This window comes from Ogataea haglerorum, assembly GCF_019207285.1.
Source record: "Ogataea haglerorum isolate 81-453-3 chromosome Unknown 81-453-3_NODE_1_length_915391_cov_96.871712, whole genome shotgun sequence".
Taxonomy (NCBI): Eukaryota; Fungi; Ascomycota; class Pichiomycetes; order Pichiales; family Pichiaceae; genus Ogataea; species Ogataea haglerorum.
Genome location: NW_025065151.1, coordinates 427,169 through 447,143, shown reverse-complemented (window position 1 = coordinate 447,143; position 19,975 = coordinate 427,169). Strand labels below are relative to the sequence as shown.

At 46.3% G+C, this 19,975-nt stretch overlaps 12 protein-coding genes across 12 annotated transcripts; 6 read left to right on the top strand and 6 right to left on the bottom strand.

Annotated features, from left to right (window-relative positions):
- Nucleotides 1-386: 386 nt before the first annotated feature.
- KL911_000263 (uncharacterized protein) lies at nucleotides 387-2,018 on the top strand (the record flags this gene model as incomplete). The annotated part of the gene is made up of 1 exon (XM_043197720.1): nucleotides 387-2,018. The coding sequence occupies one exon, from the start codon at nucleotides 387-389 to the stop codon at nucleotides 2,016-2,018; it is 1,632 nt and encodes a 543-aa protein (XP_043056956.1).
- A 61-nt stretch (nucleotides 2,019-2,079) lies between these two features.
- KL911_000262 (uncharacterized protein) lies at nucleotides 2,080-3,579 on the bottom strand (the record flags this gene model as incomplete). The annotated part of the gene is made up of 1 exon (XM_043197709.1): nucleotides 2,080-3,579. The coding sequence occupies one exon, from the start codon at nucleotides 3,577-3,579 to the stop codon at nucleotides 2,080-2,082; it is 1,500 nt and encodes a 499-aa protein (XP_043056955.1).
- Nucleotides 3,580-3,765: 186 nt separating this feature from the next.
- KL911_000261 (uncharacterized protein) lies at nucleotides 3,766-4,551 on the bottom strand (the record flags this gene model as incomplete). Its single annotated transcript, XM_043197698.1, has 1 exon — nucleotides 3,766-4,551. The coding sequence occupies one exon, from the start codon at nucleotides 4,549-4,551 to the stop codon at nucleotides 3,766-3,768; it is 786 nt and encodes a 261-aa protein (XP_043056954.1).
- A 92-nt stretch (nucleotides 4,552-4,643) lies between these two features.
- Nucleotides 4,644-5,621, top strand: KL911_000260 (uncharacterized protein; the record flags this gene model as incomplete). The annotated part of the gene is made up of 1 exon (XM_043197687.1): nucleotides 4,644-5,621. The coding sequence occupies one exon, from the start codon at nucleotides 4,644-4,646 to the stop codon at nucleotides 5,619-5,621; it is 978 nt and encodes a 325-aa protein (XP_043056953.1).
- A 90-nt stretch (nucleotides 5,622-5,711) lies between these two features.
- Nucleotides 5,712-7,382, bottom strand: KL911_000259 (uncharacterized protein; the record flags this gene model as incomplete). Its single annotated transcript, XM_043197675.1, has 1 exon — nucleotides 5,712-7,382. One exon carries the CDS (start codon nucleotides 7,380-7,382, stop codon nucleotides 5,712-5,714), a length of 1,671 nt encoding a protein of 556 aa, XP_043056952.1.
- A 731-nt stretch (nucleotides 7,383-8,113) lies between these two features.
- Nucleotides 8,114-11,452, top strand: KL911_000258 (uncharacterized protein; the record flags this gene model as incomplete). Its single annotated transcript, XM_043197664.1, has 1 exon — nucleotides 8,114-11,452. The coding sequence occupies one exon, from the start codon at nucleotides 8,114-8,116 to the stop codon at nucleotides 11,450-11,452; it is 3,339 nt and encodes a 1,112-aa protein (XP_043056951.1).
- A 91-nt stretch (nucleotides 11,453-11,543) lies between these two features.
- Nucleotides 11,544-12,413, bottom strand: KL911_000257 (uncharacterized protein; the record flags this gene model as incomplete). The annotated part of the gene is made up of 1 exon (XM_043197653.1): nucleotides 11,544-12,413. One exon carries the CDS (start codon nucleotides 12,411-12,413, stop codon nucleotides 11,544-11,546), a length of 870 nt encoding a protein of 289 aa, XP_043056950.1.
- A 339-nt stretch (nucleotides 12,414-12,752) lies between these two features.
- KL911_000256 (uncharacterized protein) lies at nucleotides 12,753-14,134 on the top strand (the record flags this gene model as incomplete). Its single annotated transcript, XM_043197642.1, has 2 exons — nucleotides 12,753-12,811; nucleotides 12,931-14,134. The coding sequence occupies 2 exons, from the start codon at nucleotides 12,753-12,755 to the stop codon at nucleotides 14,132-14,134; spliced, it is 1,263 nt and encodes a 420-aa protein (XP_043056949.1).
- Nucleotides 14,135-14,238: 104 nt separating this feature from the next.
- Nucleotides 14,239-15,906, top strand: KL911_000255 (uncharacterized protein; the record flags this gene model as incomplete). The annotated part of the gene is made up of 1 exon (XM_043197631.1): nucleotides 14,239-15,906. One exon carries the CDS (start codon nucleotides 14,239-14,241, stop codon nucleotides 15,904-15,906), a length of 1,668 nt encoding a protein of 555 aa, XP_043056948.1.
- A 5-nt stretch (nucleotides 15,907-15,911) lies between these two features.
- Nucleotides 15,912-16,513, bottom strand: KL911_000254 (uncharacterized protein; the record flags this gene model as incomplete). Its single annotated transcript, XM_043197620.1, has 2 exons — nucleotides 15,912-15,940; nucleotides 16,006-16,513. The coding sequence occupies 2 exons, from the start codon at nucleotides 16,511-16,513 to the stop codon at nucleotides 15,912-15,914; spliced, it is 537 nt and encodes a 178-aa protein (XP_043056947.1).
- Nucleotides 16,514-16,612: 99 nt separating this feature from the next.
- Nucleotides 16,613-17,917, top strand: KL911_000253 (uncharacterized protein; the record flags this gene model as incomplete). The annotated part of the gene is made up of 1 exon (XM_043197609.1): nucleotides 16,613-17,917. The coding sequence occupies one exon, from the start codon at nucleotides 16,613-16,615 to the stop codon at nucleotides 17,915-17,917; it is 1,305 nt and encodes a 434-aa protein (XP_043056946.1).
- An 82-nt stretch (nucleotides 17,918-17,999) lies between these two features.
- KL911_000252 (uncharacterized protein) lies at nucleotides 18,000-19,871 on the bottom strand (the record flags this gene model as incomplete). Its single annotated transcript, XM_043197598.1, has 1 exon — nucleotides 18,000-19,871. The coding sequence occupies one exon, from the start codon at nucleotides 19,869-19,871 to the stop codon at nucleotides 18,000-18,002; it is 1,872 nt and encodes a 623-aa protein (XP_043056945.1).
- Between the last annotated feature and the right edge of the window lie 104 nt (nucleotides 19,872-19,975).

The following is a 19,975-nucleotide window of genomic DNA, read 5'->3' as shown; positions in this document are numbered from 1 at the left end:
CTAAAGAGTATCGATTGGGAGTGGGTTCCAAAAATTCGAGTAATGCCTTTTCAAGTAAAGACAGATCCCGGATGGCTCTGGTAAAAGGCAAGAGCCATGTTCGAAGAATCTGATCTTCAGGCGTTCACTAAGAAAAAAAAACTGTTCAATTTTCCGACTTTTTATAATACATTTTCAGTGGCCGGGTAACTGACGCCACGCGGTAAGGTTTGGTAGCTGGATGAGTCTTTGACTGCTGAAGGTTTGGGAAAGCACCTAGGTTTGTGTTCCGCTCTTGATTGCATAACTATGAATCAAGGAATCAATTTGTGGTGTCCTCGAAATAGCGAAAAGAGATTAAGGGTCTTAATAATTTCTGCTAGGTTTTGTTCTTGGAATTGGGAAGAATGGATAATGAATTCCATTTAAGTGAATTCAAGAGCATCAAGAAGCTTGGATCAGGCCGCTTTGGTAGGGTGATACTAGTTTCCACATCCAGGGACCACCATATATCGGATTTAGCAAGCGTCAATGGAGAGTTTTACTACGCAATAAAGATAATAGGGAACACGAAACTGGACAAGCCAATCCTGAATCTGTCCAATGTGTCCAACATCAACCGAGTAAAGAACGAGGTTCGCATAATCAAGCTACTGCGTGGCTTCCAGCATCCCAATATTATTCAATCGTACGGCATAATTAGCCACTCTTCCAACAATCGAATATATTTTGTCAGCGAGTACTGTTCCATGGGAGAGCTGAATCGGACTAATTTTGCAACTTATCCGGCCGCAAAGGACAATATGGAGAACATACAGACCAAACTGCAAGACGTGATCAATGGGCTGGAATTTCTTCATTTGCAGAACATTATACACAGAGACATTAAACCTTCCAATTTACTAGTTGATCACCGCGGCAGGGTCAAAATATCGGACTTTGGCACATGCTACAAACTCACAGGAAATGAAGTAGAAGACAACCTCGAGGTATTTAAAAAGATCGTGGGGACGCCGCTGTTCATAGCCCCGGAGATCTGTGAAAATGAAAACACAAAGGGGCAATCTATAGGCAAGTCTGGCTTCTCGCTATTCAAATTTAAAAGAGAGAAAGAGTCCGATCCAGGATACAAGATAGATGTCTGGTCCCTGGGAATTACTCTGTTTTATCTCTTCTTCGAGACTTTCCCTTTCTACAACGAGAATGAGTTTAAGTTATTTCACGACGTGGTAGAAAAAGACATCGTCTTCCCGCCGTTTGCAGAGTGCTACACGCTCAAAAGGCTTATTGATGCTAACTACGGCTACGACTACAACTCAAAAGTGGTGTCATATTTCAAGTCTCTTGTTGAGCTGCTGCGCAAAATGCTGGAAAAGAAGCCCGAAAATCGGGTCGCACTGAAAACTGTTAAAACGCATAAGCTGCTGAGATATTTTGTTGACTCCAAAACACATCACGCATACCTCAAGCTCAACGATACGGTGCTCAAGCGGTCCGGCAACTCGGGTCATCTATTACGCAATTCTCGCTCGGGAGACCTTCTGAGCGATTTCGACGAGGTGGCCGACACGTCGCGTTTCAAAGGATTTTCCAAGCTCTTGAATCTTTCCGGTTCTACTACGCCGGAGTCGGATTTGTCTGAGGCCTCCGTCATCAATAACTCTGCTGTCTCGCTGCCTATCAACATGAAACACCGCCATCTTCAGAACGCCAACGAACACCAAGTCAATAATCCTGTCGCGCCTTTCGTGGCTCCACAAGCCGCCAAAAATAGAAATTCCGTCAACACAATCAACTCGTTACCCACCAAGCTCACCGAGGTGGTCACGCCCGACCTCCAGAGCCCACTCCTCGCGCAACCAACTTTTGCTCCGCCAAAAATATACTCGACAAGCTCTGCAGCCTCCACTGGCTCCAGCTCAACATCTTTGAGCAAGCTCAAGGTCAGCAATAGAGTCAACTTCAAAGACGTGCTCGGCGAAAACCATAACCCACGTAGAATGTACACGATGGACGAATACCTAAGTAGGAATATATAAAGCATGGTGCATAGTTTTATTCATGCGTAAAATTTACAAAAAATGAATTCTGGTAGCACGCTCAAACAATTAGGTGAGAGCCGCGGTACTGGAAAATGGAACCAGCTTGGCCAAAAGCATCCACCGTCTTCTGCCTAGCAGGGAAGCCCTCCAGAGACTTAGCATAGGTGGCAACAGAGTGCGCAATAAGCTTGGTGTTGATGACAAAGGCGTCGTAGGCAAGGTTACTGAGGTTGTCACACAGGCTGTGGTAGCAAGGGTCCAGAACCTCACCATTGAACGCGTTCTTCTTCTCCGCACCTGCAGCAATTCCCCCACCTGGGATCCCATTCTCTATGAACCCAACATAGTCCGATCTGCCGTCGAATGGGATGAGAACATAATCTAATCCCTTTGATTCGTAATAGTCGATGTATAGGTTCTTCAGCTCCTCAGACCCAACTGGATTAACAGCGTTGGAAGCGTTATAAACCTCGTACTCGTAATTTGGGGATGCCATCATGTCGTAATCCATAAAAAGTCTAATTTTGAAATTTTCGTCCGGAGAAAGTGTCGCTGCATAGTGATTGGAGCCTAGGAGACCTTCCTCTTCCGCAGCCCACCATGCAAATCTGACCTTGTTGTTAACCTTGAATTTGGATAACTGCTTGGCGACTTCCAGCAACGAAATTGTACCAGAGCCGTCGTCGTTAATTCCTGGGCCAGCAGCAACGCTGTCAGAATGAGCACCAAGCATAACAATATTGTCCGGGTCACCCTCAAAAGTCTCTGCAATGACGTTCAAGGTATGGATTTCTCCAACAAATGAGTCAACCATAACGGAAGCGTTCAAAGACGTGTTGCGTAAAAGAGAGGCATACTTTTCTCCTTCTAGCTTGGAAATACCAACAGTAGGAGCAACAACAGCTCCTATAGGAGGAACGCCTAGAGTTCCCCTGATACTACCCTCCTCGTTGTTGTAAATGATAGCGGCCTTGGCACCAAGATTGCCGGCGTTCTGGGATTTCTGGCCAAATGGACAAACACCTCTTTGAACTAGAACGATAGAACCCTCGGTGTTGTCTGGAAAGTCCGAAAGGTCGCATCCGTTGTTGGAAACAAGCACTAAGGGCCCGCTCACGTAATCTTTGTTCGGAGTCGGTGGACTCATATCCATCTCGGTGAGCGAGTCTGGCTTAGTGCCGTTGATAAATGCCCCCATGCTGTAAATCTCACTCATATAAGCAGGAAACTTCTGAACAGAGACATTGTAGTACCCACCGAGTTTGTGAATCTCCTTCTTGATGTAGTCAATTGTTTTCCAGTGGCCCTTGGAGCCAATGACTCTGGTTGGATGTCCAAATTGAGCCACAGAATGCTCGGCAATCTTAAAAAGATCCTCGGCTCTGCTTCTCAAGGCGTCTTCGGTAATGAGCCCTTGCAGTGTTTCAGAGTCAACCTCTGGCAAAAAGTCTTCCTGGTGAAGGTCCAAGTTGAGAACTTTCTGCTCCGTTCCGCCAAGCGGCACGGCAGATGCCACAGAGGCCGAAATCCAGACTAAAGCTAACGCGGACAATCTCATAGCAAATAAGTAAAGCGAGTGTAAAGTTCCGAAAGAGAGATTGCAGCTAGGCAGCTAGATGACTCGCTTTCCAAGGGTAAATAGGTGCTTCTGTAAAACTATTTTATTATCAAAAAAAGTCAGCCATACGCCCGCCCATTAAGATAAGAATGTGGCTCTTTTAACATCCGTACACCGTAACAATTTTTAAACTAGTAGCACTGCATTCACGACTCCGTCTCTGTCTGGTTCGTTGGTAATTTGAGCGTACTTACCCCAGACGACCTTACCTCCGGCGGTAACCATTCCCATTTCAGACACGTTAACTTCGATGATGGTTCCCTTCGTGAGCACACCTAAGGTGGTGTACATTGGCGACTGAGGATTTTTCTTGACGGACAGAATAGGCAGCAAAACCGTCACCTTCAACTCTGGATGTGTCACGTTGGCCTTCTTCTGTCTCAATGCGGCTGGACGAATAATTCTCTCTAGTTTCACTGGTCTTCTAGTAAATCCTTCACCAACAAATGTGTGTTTGGTGATCATTCTCTTCCACGACTTCGACTTGGACTTTCCGGTCTTCACCACCTTGAACATCTCTTCCTCGCTGATACCACGCACTTTCGGTAATGGAACAGAAAACTTGTCTGCTTTCTCCATTCTCTTCTGTTTAAGCGAGGAAGTGATGGCCTTTGCTGTAGTCTGTTGCTGTCTGTCTAACAAATATGTAGGTAATGCTTCTCCATCGTCTTCTTTTGGCTTCTTTGGACCCTTGACCTTGCTCTCCTCGTGGGCCTTGATCTTCTTACGCATGGCCACTTTCTCAGAGTAACGCTTCTTGGCGAATTGCTTTCCTTTCCATCCCTTCAAGGTCTGGGCATTTTCGGCGACTTTGTGAAGCTCTCTAGCTTCTCTCTTTCTCTTGCGCTCTTCATAATCCAGTCGCCTTCCGTGCTGCTTGATATGCTGCTCAATATACTCGTTTTGAGGCATTTGGAATAATGTATATCAAAAGATAAAAAGGACTCTTAAAATTTTTTTCTCTGGCAGTGCATAAAATTTTAGATCTGAAAAATACCTATCCCATGTCTTTGGAAGAGCTGCTTAAATCGATCACGGAGTCAATAGAGTTGACGTCGTCCTCATTGGACAACATGGTGGCATATTTGGAGGACTCTGAGAAAATTCCAGAGCTTGTGCAGTCGCTTGTAAAAGAGTCGCAATCAACACAGGAAATAGAAGGTGTTTCCCTGCTTTCTCTAAAGAACAACAGCATGCTATCATACATCAATAATCTTCTGGTCATTCTGGGTTCGCGCATTAACCTGATGAAACACGGTGATTCAGAGATATTTGACAAGGCCGTCAAGAACAGCATAGTGCAAAGAGTCACGCTAGACAGAGGTGTCAAGCCTTTAGAAAAAAAACTCCAGTACCAGCTCGATAAATTGGTGAGTGCGTACCAGCGTCGAGAGAAAGAGCAAAATGATGCAAGTGAAAAAGTGCACGAGATGGTGCATAGCGACGCCAGCGAGGACAGCGCAGACAGCGAAGACGAGGACGAAGGGCTCAATTACAGGCCAGATGCTTCTGCGTTCATGAAGAAAGACTCAAAGCAGGACACATCAGAAAAAGATGAGAACGACGGAAAGTACCGTCCACCGAAAATTGCTGCCGTCTTGCCTCCACAGACGTTCTCTGAAACCGATACTACTCAGAAACGCCGCCGAAATCTGCAATCCATGGACGAGTATTTGGAAGAGCTTAGTGAAGCTCCTGCTGTGGAGACCTCTATTGGCTCTACAATTGTGAACAAGGGACGAGACATGAAGACCAGGCGCCAGCTGGAAAAAGAGGCCGAGATTCAACGCTACGAAGAAGAGAATTTCACTCGTCTTCCTGCTTCGCAGCTGAAGATGTCTGCAAAGGAAAAGCGCAAGAAACAGCAAAACGAATTCTTTGGAGAAGACTGGAGTATGTTTGATAATTCCAGGGACGTGACGACCGAGAAGAAGCGCAAGAGACTCAGTGCATGGGAGCGTGCTAAGCGTAGAAAGGATTAGGATAAAATATAAATCTCATGTTCGTACAAAAAAATACACCATATTCCAGAGTAGTCACAAACCGTCTCGTCTCGAGTCATAAGCCATGTATCATAAAAATCTTTCTGCGTCACTAGGACGCACGCGTTGCAAGTCGATAGGAGGCAACAGTTGAGATGAGCCATCCATATTCTTCTCCGCATCATTCAAGATGCCCATAACCTTGTTGTGGATGCGCTTACCGAAGGAGGCGTGTCGAACCATTGGCAGCATTGGCTTGATCGCAAGTGCAAATCTCAGTTTGTTCTCTGGCGAGGAATTGTCCATGGCAGTCTGCACAACGTAGTTTCCAAACTGGTCTTTCACCAGGACAGCCAGAACCCGAGACTGCAAAAGAGCGTCGACCAAAGGGTTGAAGCCGAGGTCGAACTTGATCTTGAGACACTTCTCGACCACGTTTGAAGAAAATTTCTGTGTGGAAAGGTCGCAAATGAAAGGCACCATGATCTTCACGAGCTCAGAGTTCAGAGATGGGATGTCAAGCGAAATCAGGAACTGGACGACGTAGTTGCCAAATTGGTCCTGCATCAGCTGGTACGAGTTTGCGACGATCTCAGAGCCCAACTGCAAAACCTGCTGGTGGTTGCACCTGTTCAACAGCTTCTGCAGTACACAGCAGCCATGCTTGTGGGTGGAGATCTTGACTATGTTGTTACAGATAGAGTCGATGATGAACTGCAGGTCGTCATTCTGAAACTTGGCGATGCATTTTTGCACCACATGATTACCGTTCAGGTCCTGAATCAGGCTGACAACATGCGGAGTCAAGCTGTTCTGCAAAAGGCGGTAATGGCCAGTGGTCGAAAGACAGTCGATGAGCTTCTGGCAAGCACGAGTGCCGTGCTGATTTCTGCAGATGGTATGAATAAGCGGGGCGATGTTGGTAAGGATCAGCTTGAGCTCTTCAGTGCTCGCGTTCAGAATGATCTTCTGTATGAGATAGTTGCCAAACGGGTCCATCATAAGCTCGACCGAGTGCTGGTGGACCTCTTCGAAGATCAGCGGGTAGTTTTTTCTGAAATCTTCGTCGATCTTCTTCTGCAGAAAACGGCAGCCAAACTGGTCTTTCGACAAGCCCAGAATATCCGTCGAGTCGTCTAGCACCGTCGGGTACGAGGATACGCTTTTGCGAGAGTTCTGTTGCGGGGCAGCTTGTGATGGCGATAAGGTCAAATTCTGGAATTGTTTCTCAAACGAAGGCACGCTGACGGGCCCTTGCAACGACATCAAGCGGTTTCTGGTAAACTTGTGCTGCTGCACAGGCTCGTCTGGAGTCGGGGCGCGATTGAGTTCCACGGGAGCAGGAATCCCTAAACTGTCCAGCTCGGGAATATTGTAGGAAGCGCCCAGCGCATTGGTGCTAGAAGACCCCCATGGAGAATAAAGCTTGAAATTTGGAGGCTGGTTCCAAATGGTGTTGGAAAATGAACTCTTTCGGGACTGCGATTCCATAGCACCAGGCTGTTGGGTAAAGTAGTCCGGAGGAGTAAGCGGTTCTGCAGTGGCATTTGCCGCGCTGGCGTATATATCTGAAATCGTAGTACTGCTTCCACCGACGCCGTGGGTGAGAGAACCCGGGGTAGGGTTCAAGATGGAAGAGTTGAGAGAGGAGAGAGAGTTGTGATGATGATGGGTATAGTGCGTGTAATTGTCTGCTCCTTCGGGAGACATAAATAATTGCGCCGTAGGTGTGGACATCAGGCCAGGGGAGAGCCGGGGCATCTGACTGACGTCCTTGATGTTTTTGGAGAACTCACTTAAAGAGAGCGCGGATGTCTTTTCGCGTGGAGCGGTGGACTTGTCATAATCGAATTGCTTCGGGGTCAGCGCAGGATATTAAAATACTTACCATAATGTGAGCGCCAGGGGATATGATGGATTAGAGATGCGAATTATACTGTACTTGTAGCAACTAATGGGCCGTTCTAAAAAAAGGAAGATCAATTAATGTTTCATTGGACTTTTACGTCGCTGACTACTCTATTCTAGCCTGCACGCCTCGCCTAAAAAGAAAATTCCTGTTCCCAATAGCCGGTTTGCACGGGTGAGTTAAAAATATTACGGATCTTCTTGATCTCAAATTATTGTTGCAGAGAGGAGTGGATTCATGCACATCCGTGCACCGCGTTATCACTTCCCGTACGACCTCAACGTGTTCTTGGGAAGACTGCTGCATATGCATGACCGGGCTAGATTTTCAAATATTGGGCATAGCAATCCTTGAGGAAGGAAGGAGGCAGTGCAGGTGCTTGTCGTTTCCGTGATTAGATAACAGAATCGGAAGCATCGAATTCTGTCGCGAGAACCAAAAAAAAGAAAAAAACGTGTGACGCGTCGACCGACCGACCCCACGTCCGGCAAAACCGCTGCGTCGATAGTCGCCATAATGCCTCCAATTTTGAAAACCCCCTTTTAAACAGCTGGACCTCATCCTGTACTATTATACGTCAAACATGGCCTCCGCATTTTTAGGAGTCTATGTCGCTCTGTACGACTACCAGGCCCAGAACGATGAGGAGCTTTCCATCCAGGAAAACGATCTTCTCTATCTTCTCGAAAAATCCGACATAGATGACTGGTGGAAAGTGAAAAAGAGAGTCGTCGACGCAGACGTCGAAGAACCATCGGGACTGGTTCCCAGCACCTACATCGAGCCGGCAAAGGTGATAGGCCGTGCCACAGCCCTGTACGACTATGATAAACAGACAGAAGAAGAACTTACCTTCACGGAAGGCGCACAATTCGACGTTTACGATACGTCTGACCAAAACTGGACTCTTGTTGGCTTGAATGGTCATCAATTCGGATTTGTGCCTGCTAATTACATAGAGATGGGACAGGCTCAGCAGCCTGCCTCACAAGCGCCACAACAGTCCGTCTATGGGACCGGCAGCGCCCTGAAAGACTTCCCTCCCCCTCCGCAGAGAGCCGACTTGCGTGAAGAGAGAGGTCCACCTCTTGAATCCCCTGCTCCACAGATGCCTGCTAGGCCGAATCTAGCCGATTCTGCGCACTCTCCAGACGAGGAAGCGCCTCCTCCGATGCCTTCTAGACCAAGAAGCAGCACCGTAAATTCCAGAAGAAGCGTGACTTCGGACGCCTATGCGGAGTCACGCGAGTCTGATGGGCTGTCGGCAACTCAGGACAACAATGCATTTTTGAAGGACGACTTCTTTACATGGACGGTGTATGAGATTGACGGCAGGAAGAAAAAGAAGGCCACGTTTGCCATTGGCAACTCGACGATTTTCATCACTCCAAGCGGATCGTCGGACTCCAGAGATTGGAGCATCAACGACCTGATTAGTTACAGCCACGAGAAAAAACATGTGTTCCTAGACTTTAAGAACCCGAGTGCTTCTTATGAGCTGCATGCCGGGACCAAAGATTCCGCAGAGGCGATTGTGTCGATCTTGGGCGATCTCAAGGGCATGGCATCGATGAGTGTCCTGAAAGACGTCAAGGAGGCATCGATTCCTAGTACAAAGAAACAGGGAAAGATCATATACGATTTTGAGGCCGCCTCTCCGGATGAGCTTACTTGTTTCGAAGGCGACACCGTCAACATTATCAACGACAAAAAGAGCAAGGACTGGTGGATGGTGCAGAACATCGAAACCGGAGAACAAGGGGTGGTCCCTTCGAACTACGTCAAGGTTATTAGCTCTGGATCGGCTGCGTCCGCGGGTCTGAGGTCGTTATTCTCCAGAAAAGGCTCTTCCTCCTCGTTGAGTCCTAAGAAGAAACGTATTGAGAAGGAGAGGAAAAAGGAGGCAGAAAGAGAACTAGCTCTTGAAAGAGAGGAATTGGAGAGACAGAGACGCCGTCAACAACGTAAGGAGAGGGAGCTCAGAGACCGTGCTGAAAGAGAGAGAATCAGAAAAGCCGACGAAAAGGAAAGAGAAAAAAGGGCCAAGTCGGCTTCCAAGCACAAGGACTCGTCAAAGCCTAATCCCTACCGTGTTCGTACGTGGATCGACAGGTCTGGTGCGTTCAAGGTCGAGGCCGAATTTCTGGGATGCTCTGATGGGAAGATCCATTTGCATAAAGTGAATGGTGTCAAGATCGCTGTTGCTGCTCAGAAGTTGTCTGTGGAGGATTTGGAGTTTGTGGAGAGAATCACCGGCATGTCCCTGGAGTCTTATAAAGACAAAAAGCCATTGCCTGCAGAGCGTCCAGAGAGTGCTCCAGCTGTTGTTGCCACTCCAGAAAAACCAAAAAGCTCTGCATTACCATCAAATGAAAAATTGTACGAATTTTGGTTCGACTTCTTTGTCACTTGCGGAGTGGACGCAAACGTTTGTGACAAGTATGCAAGAAATTTCACCACAGAGCAAATGGACGAGGCTATTATGGCAGACATTGATACTTCTTTGATGCGAACACTTGGCTTAAAAGAGGGAGATATCTTGAGAGTTAACAAGTATTTGGATAATAAGTTCAACCGCAAGCCAGAGCCTATCTCGACTCAGCCAACTAATGGCGGCTTATTCAGTACCAATGATGGCTCGCTGAAAACTAACAAGGCCAACGCATCGACGGACTCTGTGAACGGCCAAACTCTGAAGCAGCAATTCGAAGATGACGCCTGGTCCTTGAAGCCGGCTGCTAAAACTGGCGAGTCCAAGCCAGTGACACCGCAACTCACTGGATCGATTCAGGATCTTGTCAAAATCAAGCCAATGGAGCCAACCAAGAGTGGCCCTATCGACTCTTCAGCTTCAGCTCCTGCGCTTCAAAAGCCTGCATTGACAGGGTCGACCAGTACCCTTCCAGCTGTTACTTCTCAAAAGACTTCCGGCACTCTGAATCCACAACTGACAGCCATGCAGACGGGTGCCCTAATGGCAATGCCCACCGGTTTCATGCCTATTACCATGGTTCCTATGCTTACAGGCCAAGCCACTGGCCTGATTCCTTTGCAACCAACAGGAAAGATCATGCCAGCTACTACCTTTGCTCAAAAGACCGGAGGCACCATGCCAGCCACCACGTTCGCTCAGAAGACAGGTGGCTTCATGCCTGTGACCACATTTGGTTCTTTTGCTCAACCTCAGCCTACGGGAGGCCTAGTGCCTCTCCAGCCAACTGGTCTGGTGATCAACAAGACAGGAGGCTTGCAAAGAACTGGCGGCAATCTGGTGCCTTTGCAGACCAGCTTCCCGGCTATGCAGGCTACCATGAGAACTGGTGGTCTGATGGGTCAACCTACGGGCATGTTTGGACAGCAGACTGGCATGCAAGGTGGAGTAGTGGGATCGCAGACAGGATTTCAGAACGGTAGCTTAGGCCAACCAGCTGGCTTCCAATCCGGATACCAGCCAGGTTTCCAAACAAATATCCAACCGACCTTCCAAACCGGTCTTCAAACTGGAGCACAAACCACTCTCCAAACTGGATTCCAAAATGGACTGACGGGTCAACGTACGGGCTTTGTTCCTCAAAGCCAGTTTGGTATGAATCAACTCAGCAACATGTTTGCGCAGACGTCGCTTGGTGGTCCAACGGGTACGAATAATATGAACACCGGCATGAACATGAACACCATGAATACTGGGTTCAATACCACGTCCAACCCTGCTGCGAGCTTCAACACGGGTACTAACATTAATGGCATGAACCAGTTCCCTGCGACCAGCTTCAATTCTTCGTTCAACGAGCCTTTAACGTCGCAGCCAACTGGACTGGGCTTTGGTAATGCTCCTTCCACATCTTTTGGGCCTCAAAGTCAACCTACGGGCAAAAGAGCTAATCTGGCTAATGCTACTGCCGATAATCCGTTCGGATTTTAAGAGTTCTATAAGTACAATTAGTCAATTCGTATACACTTCAAAGCCGAAATAAATAGAGAAAACTCAAGCTGGTGGATAATTTTTAAAAGGATCAATGCTTGACTGAGGCTGCTGCAGCAGCAGCAGCCACGGCCGCGGCCGTGGCTTCAGAGTCGTCGGTCAATCCTTCGTCCTTCGACTGCATGTCATTCTCATCCGGAAGGAACTCGATAGGCTCTCCATTGGCATTGAACAGGTGATTAGGAAGCGATCCATAAAGCCAGAATAGACCTTTGTTTTTCTTGATCCGGTAGTTCTCCAGCAGCCGAACAACATCTTCTTCCGTGACGCCAGGGTTCCGTTTTGCCTCGCTCTCGATGAATTCGATCACCTTTTTTCTCCTCTGAGCACTTTTGGCAATCCTTCCACGTCTCCATCTGGTACCGTACCTTCTTTCGAGCGATTTCAATGGTTCCTGGTTTCTGTAGCCAACATTCCACTCCTCCCAAAGATCCTGCACGGATTTTGCTCTAGAATTGAGATCGATTTCGGGCAGGTTGGCGTCGTTCGAGTACGACTTTCCCGAATGGTCCAACTCGTCGTCTGGGAGAGACTCTGACATAGTCTTTTGTTTCTTGACGGCGCCAAGAGAATCTTGCTCTAATCCATGTTTCGGAAGACCGTTCTGGGCCTGCTGCGCGACCTGGAACATCATCAGTCTTGCATCAATATCTTTGGCCGATATCTTTGAATCACCTCCGTTCTGCTGTTGATTGGACTCGTACGTGTCTGAGAGCGTGGCAGCGAGAGTTGCAATGGAGCCAGCCTTATTTCTCAGTTCTGCCAAAGAGTTCGAAATGGAGTCGAATGAAGTGGCAATAGATTCCGACAAATCTTTGAGTTGAGTCAAGAAAAGTGTGTTGAGGTGTTCCGACGTGTTAGGCACGTTAGGCTGCCCAATGCTTTCATCCTGATTCGACATGGTTTGTTTATGTTTTCAGTAGTCCCGTCGATAGTCGATTTGAAGAAATAATAATACCAATTGGCGGTAGCGTGTAAAAACAAGTTTGTTTGCTGCTTCTGTGACTTCTGTGACTTCTTTGCAAGCTACAACGATGATGACAAACAGGTGAAGTGGTGATTCAGAGGTTCTGTTAAAAACAAAAGCCGGAATATATGCTGACGACACTAAGAAGCGATTAAAAATGACAAAGGGGGAGAACGTCCGACGCGACGATTGGACGATTGGACGATTTTCATTGGACGAAAATTCCGCAAAAGAAAAGCGGTGGGGCAAAGTTGCAGGAGAGCAAAAAAAGGGATGCAAAGCGGTAGCACAAAACAATCCTCTCAATACTACAGAAGCGATGAAGAGAACTGGTATGTTGATATTTGAAGACTTTGGGTTACAACAGGAGTATTTATTAATTTGCAATCATTTAATTTACATTTCGATGGCTTAGAGACTAAAATTTGAGTCCATGGTGCAACATGAATAGTCGGTTAAGATACCACCCGAGCCACAAAACCATGAATAATAGTTTCCAGAACCTTTGGGCCCGAAGTTGGGGAACTTTACATGATGCTAGCAAAGGCTTCGTTCTCCGGCCATTAGAAAAAAAATTTACTAGGTACACCAGCCACAAACGCGTTTATCTAGCACCCCAAACAAAAACAATATCTATGGATTGGTTCAGGAAAAAGAACGACGAGGACTCCTTGGAGCTACGAAAATCGCAGGCGGCAAATGCAAAGGTGAAGCTAACAGATATGCTTTACAATGGCGGCAAGGTCCAGCCTGATCAAACAGTTTTCTGTAGCGAGGGAGAAAAGAATGCAGGAGAGTTCAGCGCGGAGCTCAATCGCCAACTGAAAGAGAAGGAGGAGCGGATATTGCGAAACAAGCGAATCCGAAGTAGGGAAGAGCCGCTGAAGGAAAATGTCGATGCTCGTCCAAAGCTCGAGGTAGAAAAGGTCGAATTGCAGGAGCTTAGACGCCGGGTGAGCAAGCTAGAAGGGCTGTTAGAAGACGAGCGGCTCCGACGGGGACTTTTGGAACGCAAGCTGGGGGAGGAAAGAAGACAATTGGAGGTGCAGAGAGACGAACTCGAGAGACGCAAGCAAGATTTCAGTGCGCACGAACAGCAGCAGGAGTCGCGGATCGAGAGGCTCCAACGAAGATACGAGGAGACTATACAGGAAAGCGAGTCCTGGAAAACTGAGAAGAAGAACTTGGAGGCCAAACTCGACGCGAAAAATAAGGAAAACAGGCAGTTGGAGCAGAAGTTAGGAGGCCAGCGGTTTTTGCAGCGCAAGACAGAAAAGCTGGAAGCCGTGATTGAACAGCAGGAAATCGAGATCAAAAAACTGCAGAAGATGCTCAGGGCCAAAGACGACGAGTGCGAGGACTTGCTAGTGAAAAACAGACAGCTCAAAAGGAAGGTCCATAGTTTGCAGAACAACGATCCGCCTGCAAGAAAAGCAGAGCCCGCAATGGAATGGACTCTGGACACTGAGCTGCTACACAAGCTTTCCCTGAGTGAGATAATCAGGGGTGCAGGAAAACAACGCCAGCCGTCCGAAGTCAAGGACACCGACTATGACCTATTTGAAAGTCCCTCGTTTGGGGCTCAGTCGCCGTCCACATCAACTCTGTTCCACTCCAAGCCAGCGGAAAACACGGACTATCTGCTAAATCTGTAATGTACACTAGACATGCGAAAAAGAAGGTATTACCCGGCCTCTCAAAAAGGATGGGGTCACATATATGCGAGACATAACACCTTATATACTTGTGTGATCGGAGTATGTCGATAGTACGGTATAACGACAAGCTTTTGAGCGTTGTTCACCATAACAAATCACTGAATTCAGTTGTGATATACAACTCTGAGACAGAGAATCTGGAGCTGGTCAAGCTGGATCACGAAGAATCTAACGGTTCTCATGGCAGAAGGCGTAGGTCTGGTCCATCTCAATTCGAATTTGTTTGTCCCGACTGCGGCTACCAGTGCAATATCAATCCGCCCTCTTCGAACGAGTCGCCTCGAAGATCATCAGGGTCTGATTTTTTGCGAAACGATTATTTCAGGCTCCTGGCTCGAGCAGATTCTGGAAATGAATCCAACAAGGAGCTGATTTCTACCCTAATTCACCAGGCTCATCCTGCCGATATAGACCAGATACCTGTCGAGCTCATCAACCAGGGCTATTTCAAGAAGTTTTTCTCTGTTCTGGGAGATCTGGGAAACGGGTCCAACGGTAAAGTGCTCAAGGTCGAGCATAAACTTTTCAATCTGCAATTGGGGGTCTTTGCCCTGAAAAAAATAGCCATTGGCAATCATTTCGGGAACTTGGTGCGCATCTTGAATGAGGTCAAGTTTCTTTACAGTCTTACAGAGTCATCCAATACCACTAATGCCAACATCATAAAATATAACCACGTCTGGCTTGAGGTCGATCAGATCAGCAGTTTCGGACCACAGGTTCCTGTGGTGTTCATTTTGTTTGAGTACTGCGATGGAGGCACACTTGAGCAGTTTATAGAGAATCTCATGCAGCCCAAGTTCGACATCAAGCAGGAAAAAATACGTCGTCGCATGATAAAAAAGGGAATGAAGGGAGCTAGCACAGATCGGCGATACCTGAACAATTTTGAAATCTACAAAATCTTCAAAGATGTCCTGAATGGTTTGCATCACTTGCATGAACAGAAGACCCTTCATAGAGACCTCAAGCCGTCAAACTGTTTGTTCAAGACGAAATTTCCAGACGACTACAAGCCGATCGACTCGGTAGACGATCTGGGACAAATCCCAAATCTTGTGGTCAGCGATTTCGGCGAGTCAATCATGGAGAACTCCAAAAGAAACTCTACTGGATGTACAGGTACACTAGAGTTTTGTGCTCCCGAATTGTTTGAGGAGGTCGATCCTGGACAGCTGCACGATTTTTCCTACTACTCAGACGTTTACTCGTTAGGAATGATACTATATTACATATGTTTTGGAAAGCTGCCATTCAAGTCTTCTGACCAAAACGCGATTCGTGAAGAAATTATGAGCTGCAATCTGTTTGAAGACATGGACAAGTTGCGCAGAGACGAGTTGTTGCCAGATTATCTGCGCTTGATAAGACTGATGTGCGACCCTGATGCTAAAAACCGACCAACCTGCTCGCAGGTGATGATACAAATGGAGCAGATCCACAACAAGCTTGCCAAGCAAAGCTACAAAAAGTTCGCTTTGGCAAGTGGAGTCTGGCAAACAGGTCTAAATATAGCTCAAATTCTGCTCAACATCTGGCTGTGTCCATATCCGGAGCTGAACAATCTCCAGTTCGTGTTGGTGGGAGTGGTAATTTCACAAAAGAACACTAGGCATCTAATGTGGCTCGAAATCGCACTCACAATGCTGTTTCTCGGTCTCAGCATTGGCAGCTACTGGACTGGTGTTTTTTCAAGCTCAGATCAATAATGCCATTATTGTCTGCCGAGAATTCGTGAAACAGCTCATTGTCAACACTGTCAACCACATACTCAAAAAGTTCTACCAAGCCAATATTCTCTTTCGCACTCACCTTGAAGTATTTGGAGATCTCGGGGTTAACATTGAGAAATTGGCGTATTTCATCTTCGAAAGCACACCCCCCGCTCGCAAGATCACACTTGTTGCCCACAAGTACAAGCTTGAGGGAGGAATTGTTGTCACTCTTGTAAGTTTCCAGCTCTTTTATCCAATATTCAGCCTTCCTGAAACTATCTATGCTAGTCATATCAAACACAATAAATGCCATATTTGAATTTCTGTAGTACAAGGGCGTGAGATTGTGAAACCTCTCCTGTCCAGCGGTATCCCAAATCTGCAAGTTAACCATCTTGTCTCCATTGTCTTTGCTAACCTTTTTGGAGACAAAAGCGGCACCAACAGTGGACGCCTTTGTATTGTCAAATGTGCCGTTCTGTACGCGCTGTAATATCGATGACTTCCCCACAGAGGACTCTCCAAGCAACACCAGCTTGAAATCAGCACTGAGTCGCGGGCTAACGACATCAAAATCCATATGAGGAATAACGGTAGTCATCTTATAGATAAGATTTTTATCTTACGGGAAGTTTACATAATCTGCGAGGATTTATTTAGGGGAAACAAAAGGGAATAACCTTTATCTAACCACAGTGACATGGCTCCTTTTTGTAAATTTTCCTTGGAGCTCAAACCATCTGAGGGTCTTGGATTTATTGAATTGGGCAGGTCTCTTTATCAGATATTTTCGTTACTTCGAAAGCATGGTATGCACAACGACATTCGTTTTATCTATGCCAACGATTCAAAAACTACAATTCTTCAACTGACCAAGCTAAACATCAACCTCGTGTTTGATGCATGCAGCCATGTTTTGCTGCTTATCGAAATAAACCAGGTCGGTAGTTATGGCGTCGAGTACAAATATAAAGGCGAATGCATGTCTTCCTTGCACTTCAAGCACATATACAACAAGATCTTTGGTCCGACGTACCCGGGGACTAAGGACGAATTGTCAAAGAGCTACCGGCTTTCTTATCCAGGAATTGCATTTCTATTCAATATCGAGGGTGTGGCTTTGAATCAAGGCAGCGACGACCTGATTAGGACTCTTAACAACAGCAAAGACGATATTAATTGCTTCTCCATCACCATCTTCAAGGGAGACAGCTGGCACGAGGGTGCTCAGAAAATCAGGGACGTGATCGGAGATACTAATATGACTAACAAGATCCGTTATTTATCTGATCTATTCCCGTCAAGTAATGTTCCCCAAAACAGTATGGGATATGCGTTGATTGATTTGCACGCCAGACCGAGCGTGTCAATTCCAGAATACTCCGAAATTGCTCTTGTTATTGGAGTGTCCACTATGCAGGAGGTGACGTCCAAGCTGGGACCTCCAGACGATACCCTACTCAAACACAGAGAGATCACCAGTTATGGCTCGAAGACCATCAAGATATACAAGATCCATAATTATTTCCGGTACGGACTGGATTTGATTTATGTGCTTGACGAGACCAGGAATGGTTCAAGCATCCTCGCAAAGATCACAATACATTGCAATGTTGAGAACTCGCTAGAATTTTTGAAGTATGAGAAGCTTAATTTCAAGATTGAATCCTTGATATCGACAGAGACAGTGTACAGCCATCAGTCATTCGACGAGATTCAGCAGCTTCTGCCTCGAGAGCTAGAGAACAAATTTGTGTTTTTGAACAGGAAAGAATATGAGATTAACTCTTTCAGTATAAATTCTGATAACGCATTTGAAGTTATTGATTACGAGGATAATTTTGATAGCAGTACATCTGTGGAGGACGAAAGCACATCCAGCGCGAACGCAGAAGAGAATGAGGAGTACAAGAACTGGGGATTAACTAAGCTTTTTGGATATGGCAGGTGTCTTTTTGAAATCCTCATTGACGGCAACCGGATTAGCTCGATCACAATAGTTTAGTTTAGTTTGCTCTTCACATCATCATCAGTATATATCATTATTAATAAGTCATATAAAATCCCTAATTATATCCGTATCCAACTTAGTACGAGTAGCCGATGTAAGAGTCGATCGCGACGTTTCTATTAAATAAGGCGATTTCAGGAACTTCAATGTCCGTTTTGATATTTGGCATCTGCTGGAAAATCTGCGAGTAGTTGTAATTAAGTCTGATATCTTTGTAAATGTAGTTCTTGAAGTTTGCCAAGGAAATGAAGTAAGGGGCACACAATTTCCAAAGCTTAAAGTAAATATCAATTCTGGAGTTTGGATCACTAAAAGTGTACAACTGTTGAGAATTGATGGTAGCGTCCCTCAGTGCGATCCAGTCAGCGTGAGCAATGTACTTCATTCCAGTGGAGGCATTCAAACTAAGTAATTGTCTGAATAATATTAATATCTGGTCAGCACTAATGTCAACCGTGCCACACGCCTTCAAGCAACATCTGTAGAAGACGTTTGTTTTTGAAAAGTTGTTGTCCTGTGCTATTTTGAAGATGTATTCTAAAGTGCGCGCATTGCGCCAGATAGTGCTCTTGGAAAGCAAAACGTTAACGAAAGGCTCGTCAATCGGTCTTATCGCAGTGTAGTCAGCAATGAGCTGTTGCAGCTCCAAGAAAACTGCTTCTGAATATTCCGGATTTTTCGCAAAAAAAATCGATAGGAACGAGTCATTCAAGGAAGATGAGACAGACGAGTTCGAAGTCTTCTTTGCTTCGTAGTCCTTCCACGTCATCAACCAGATACGTTTGACCTTCTCAAAATCCTGGGTGACTTCCCAAGTGTTCGCGAGATACTTTTTAACAAAATTCAATTGGAGAGGCGTCAAATAAGGCATGCTTTCATTAACGGCATCTTTGAAAAACACATCTGCAGTGTCAATATCTTTGCTGAAGCCAATGAATGACAGGTGCGCCATGGTCATATAGCTTTTGACATTGATAGGAGGCTCAATACCCTTCGAAATAAACCTCGAATAGACGTCGGATGACAGCTGCTGAAACACATTTAATGCGTCCTGGGTGCGTCCTTTGAACAAACAGACCCTAATCATGCCCACTTGCAATTCATTGTGCAGTCTTTCATTACGACCTTTGCTTGCCTTGATCTTCTGGTACATGCTCCAAACCTCCTCAAAATCAAAGTCCCCGCTCTCAACCAAAAATGGGAAGATCGATCCCAAAACAGGCTCGGACGTGAACAGATGGTAAAGCTTTGGGTTGCTCTTACCAGTCTCCCAGATATGAACCGCTTCGAAGGTGAATCCCAGATCCTTGTAAGCCTTGAATAAGTGGGTTAGGCCATGAGCATTCAAGGTAATGGAACCGTCGAGTAAGTTGTAGGAAACTTCTCTAATGGCACATGTAAGAAGGAAGTGAATATTTTTGATGGGATTTGTAGAATCTTTGTCCAAGTTTTTCTTGAGCTTTGACAGCTCGAGTCTATGGATTCTCAGTCCATTCCTGAGCAACGATACGAACTCGCCCATTCTCTTTTCGTCCAACTCCCCGGTGTGTACAAGAGAACGGTACAAGGGAATGATCTTCTTAACGGCCGCCCAAAAATTCTCAACCCCGCCGCTTATGCGGCCTGTAGCCAAATCGTAAGTGGAGTTCTGCAGCAAACACTGGTCAAAAGCAAGCAGATCCCGATGAGTATTGGAGTCTTCTGGAGTATATGAACGCCAGTTGTTGTTGGAAAGATCGTGGGGCGCCACGGTGTAGTTTCCCACGTTTCTCTGTTGGTGTGGAATAACAGTGGAGTTGTATTTCTTGGAGCTAAAAGGCTGGCCCGAGCCCTGTTGCTCGACAAGACTATTCAAAAGTCTTGTTTGAGGTGAAGGCTGATGCTGTAAGGCCTTGGTCGACACCCTTTGTCCCTGCTTAAGGGAATTTGAGGTGAGCGATCTAAACATGTTACTGAAAACAATATGCAGAAGATTTGATGTGGTATTTATTTGCCCCCAGATCACGCTATAATTTTTTCATACAACTCGTATCGGAAATTACTGGCTCGAGG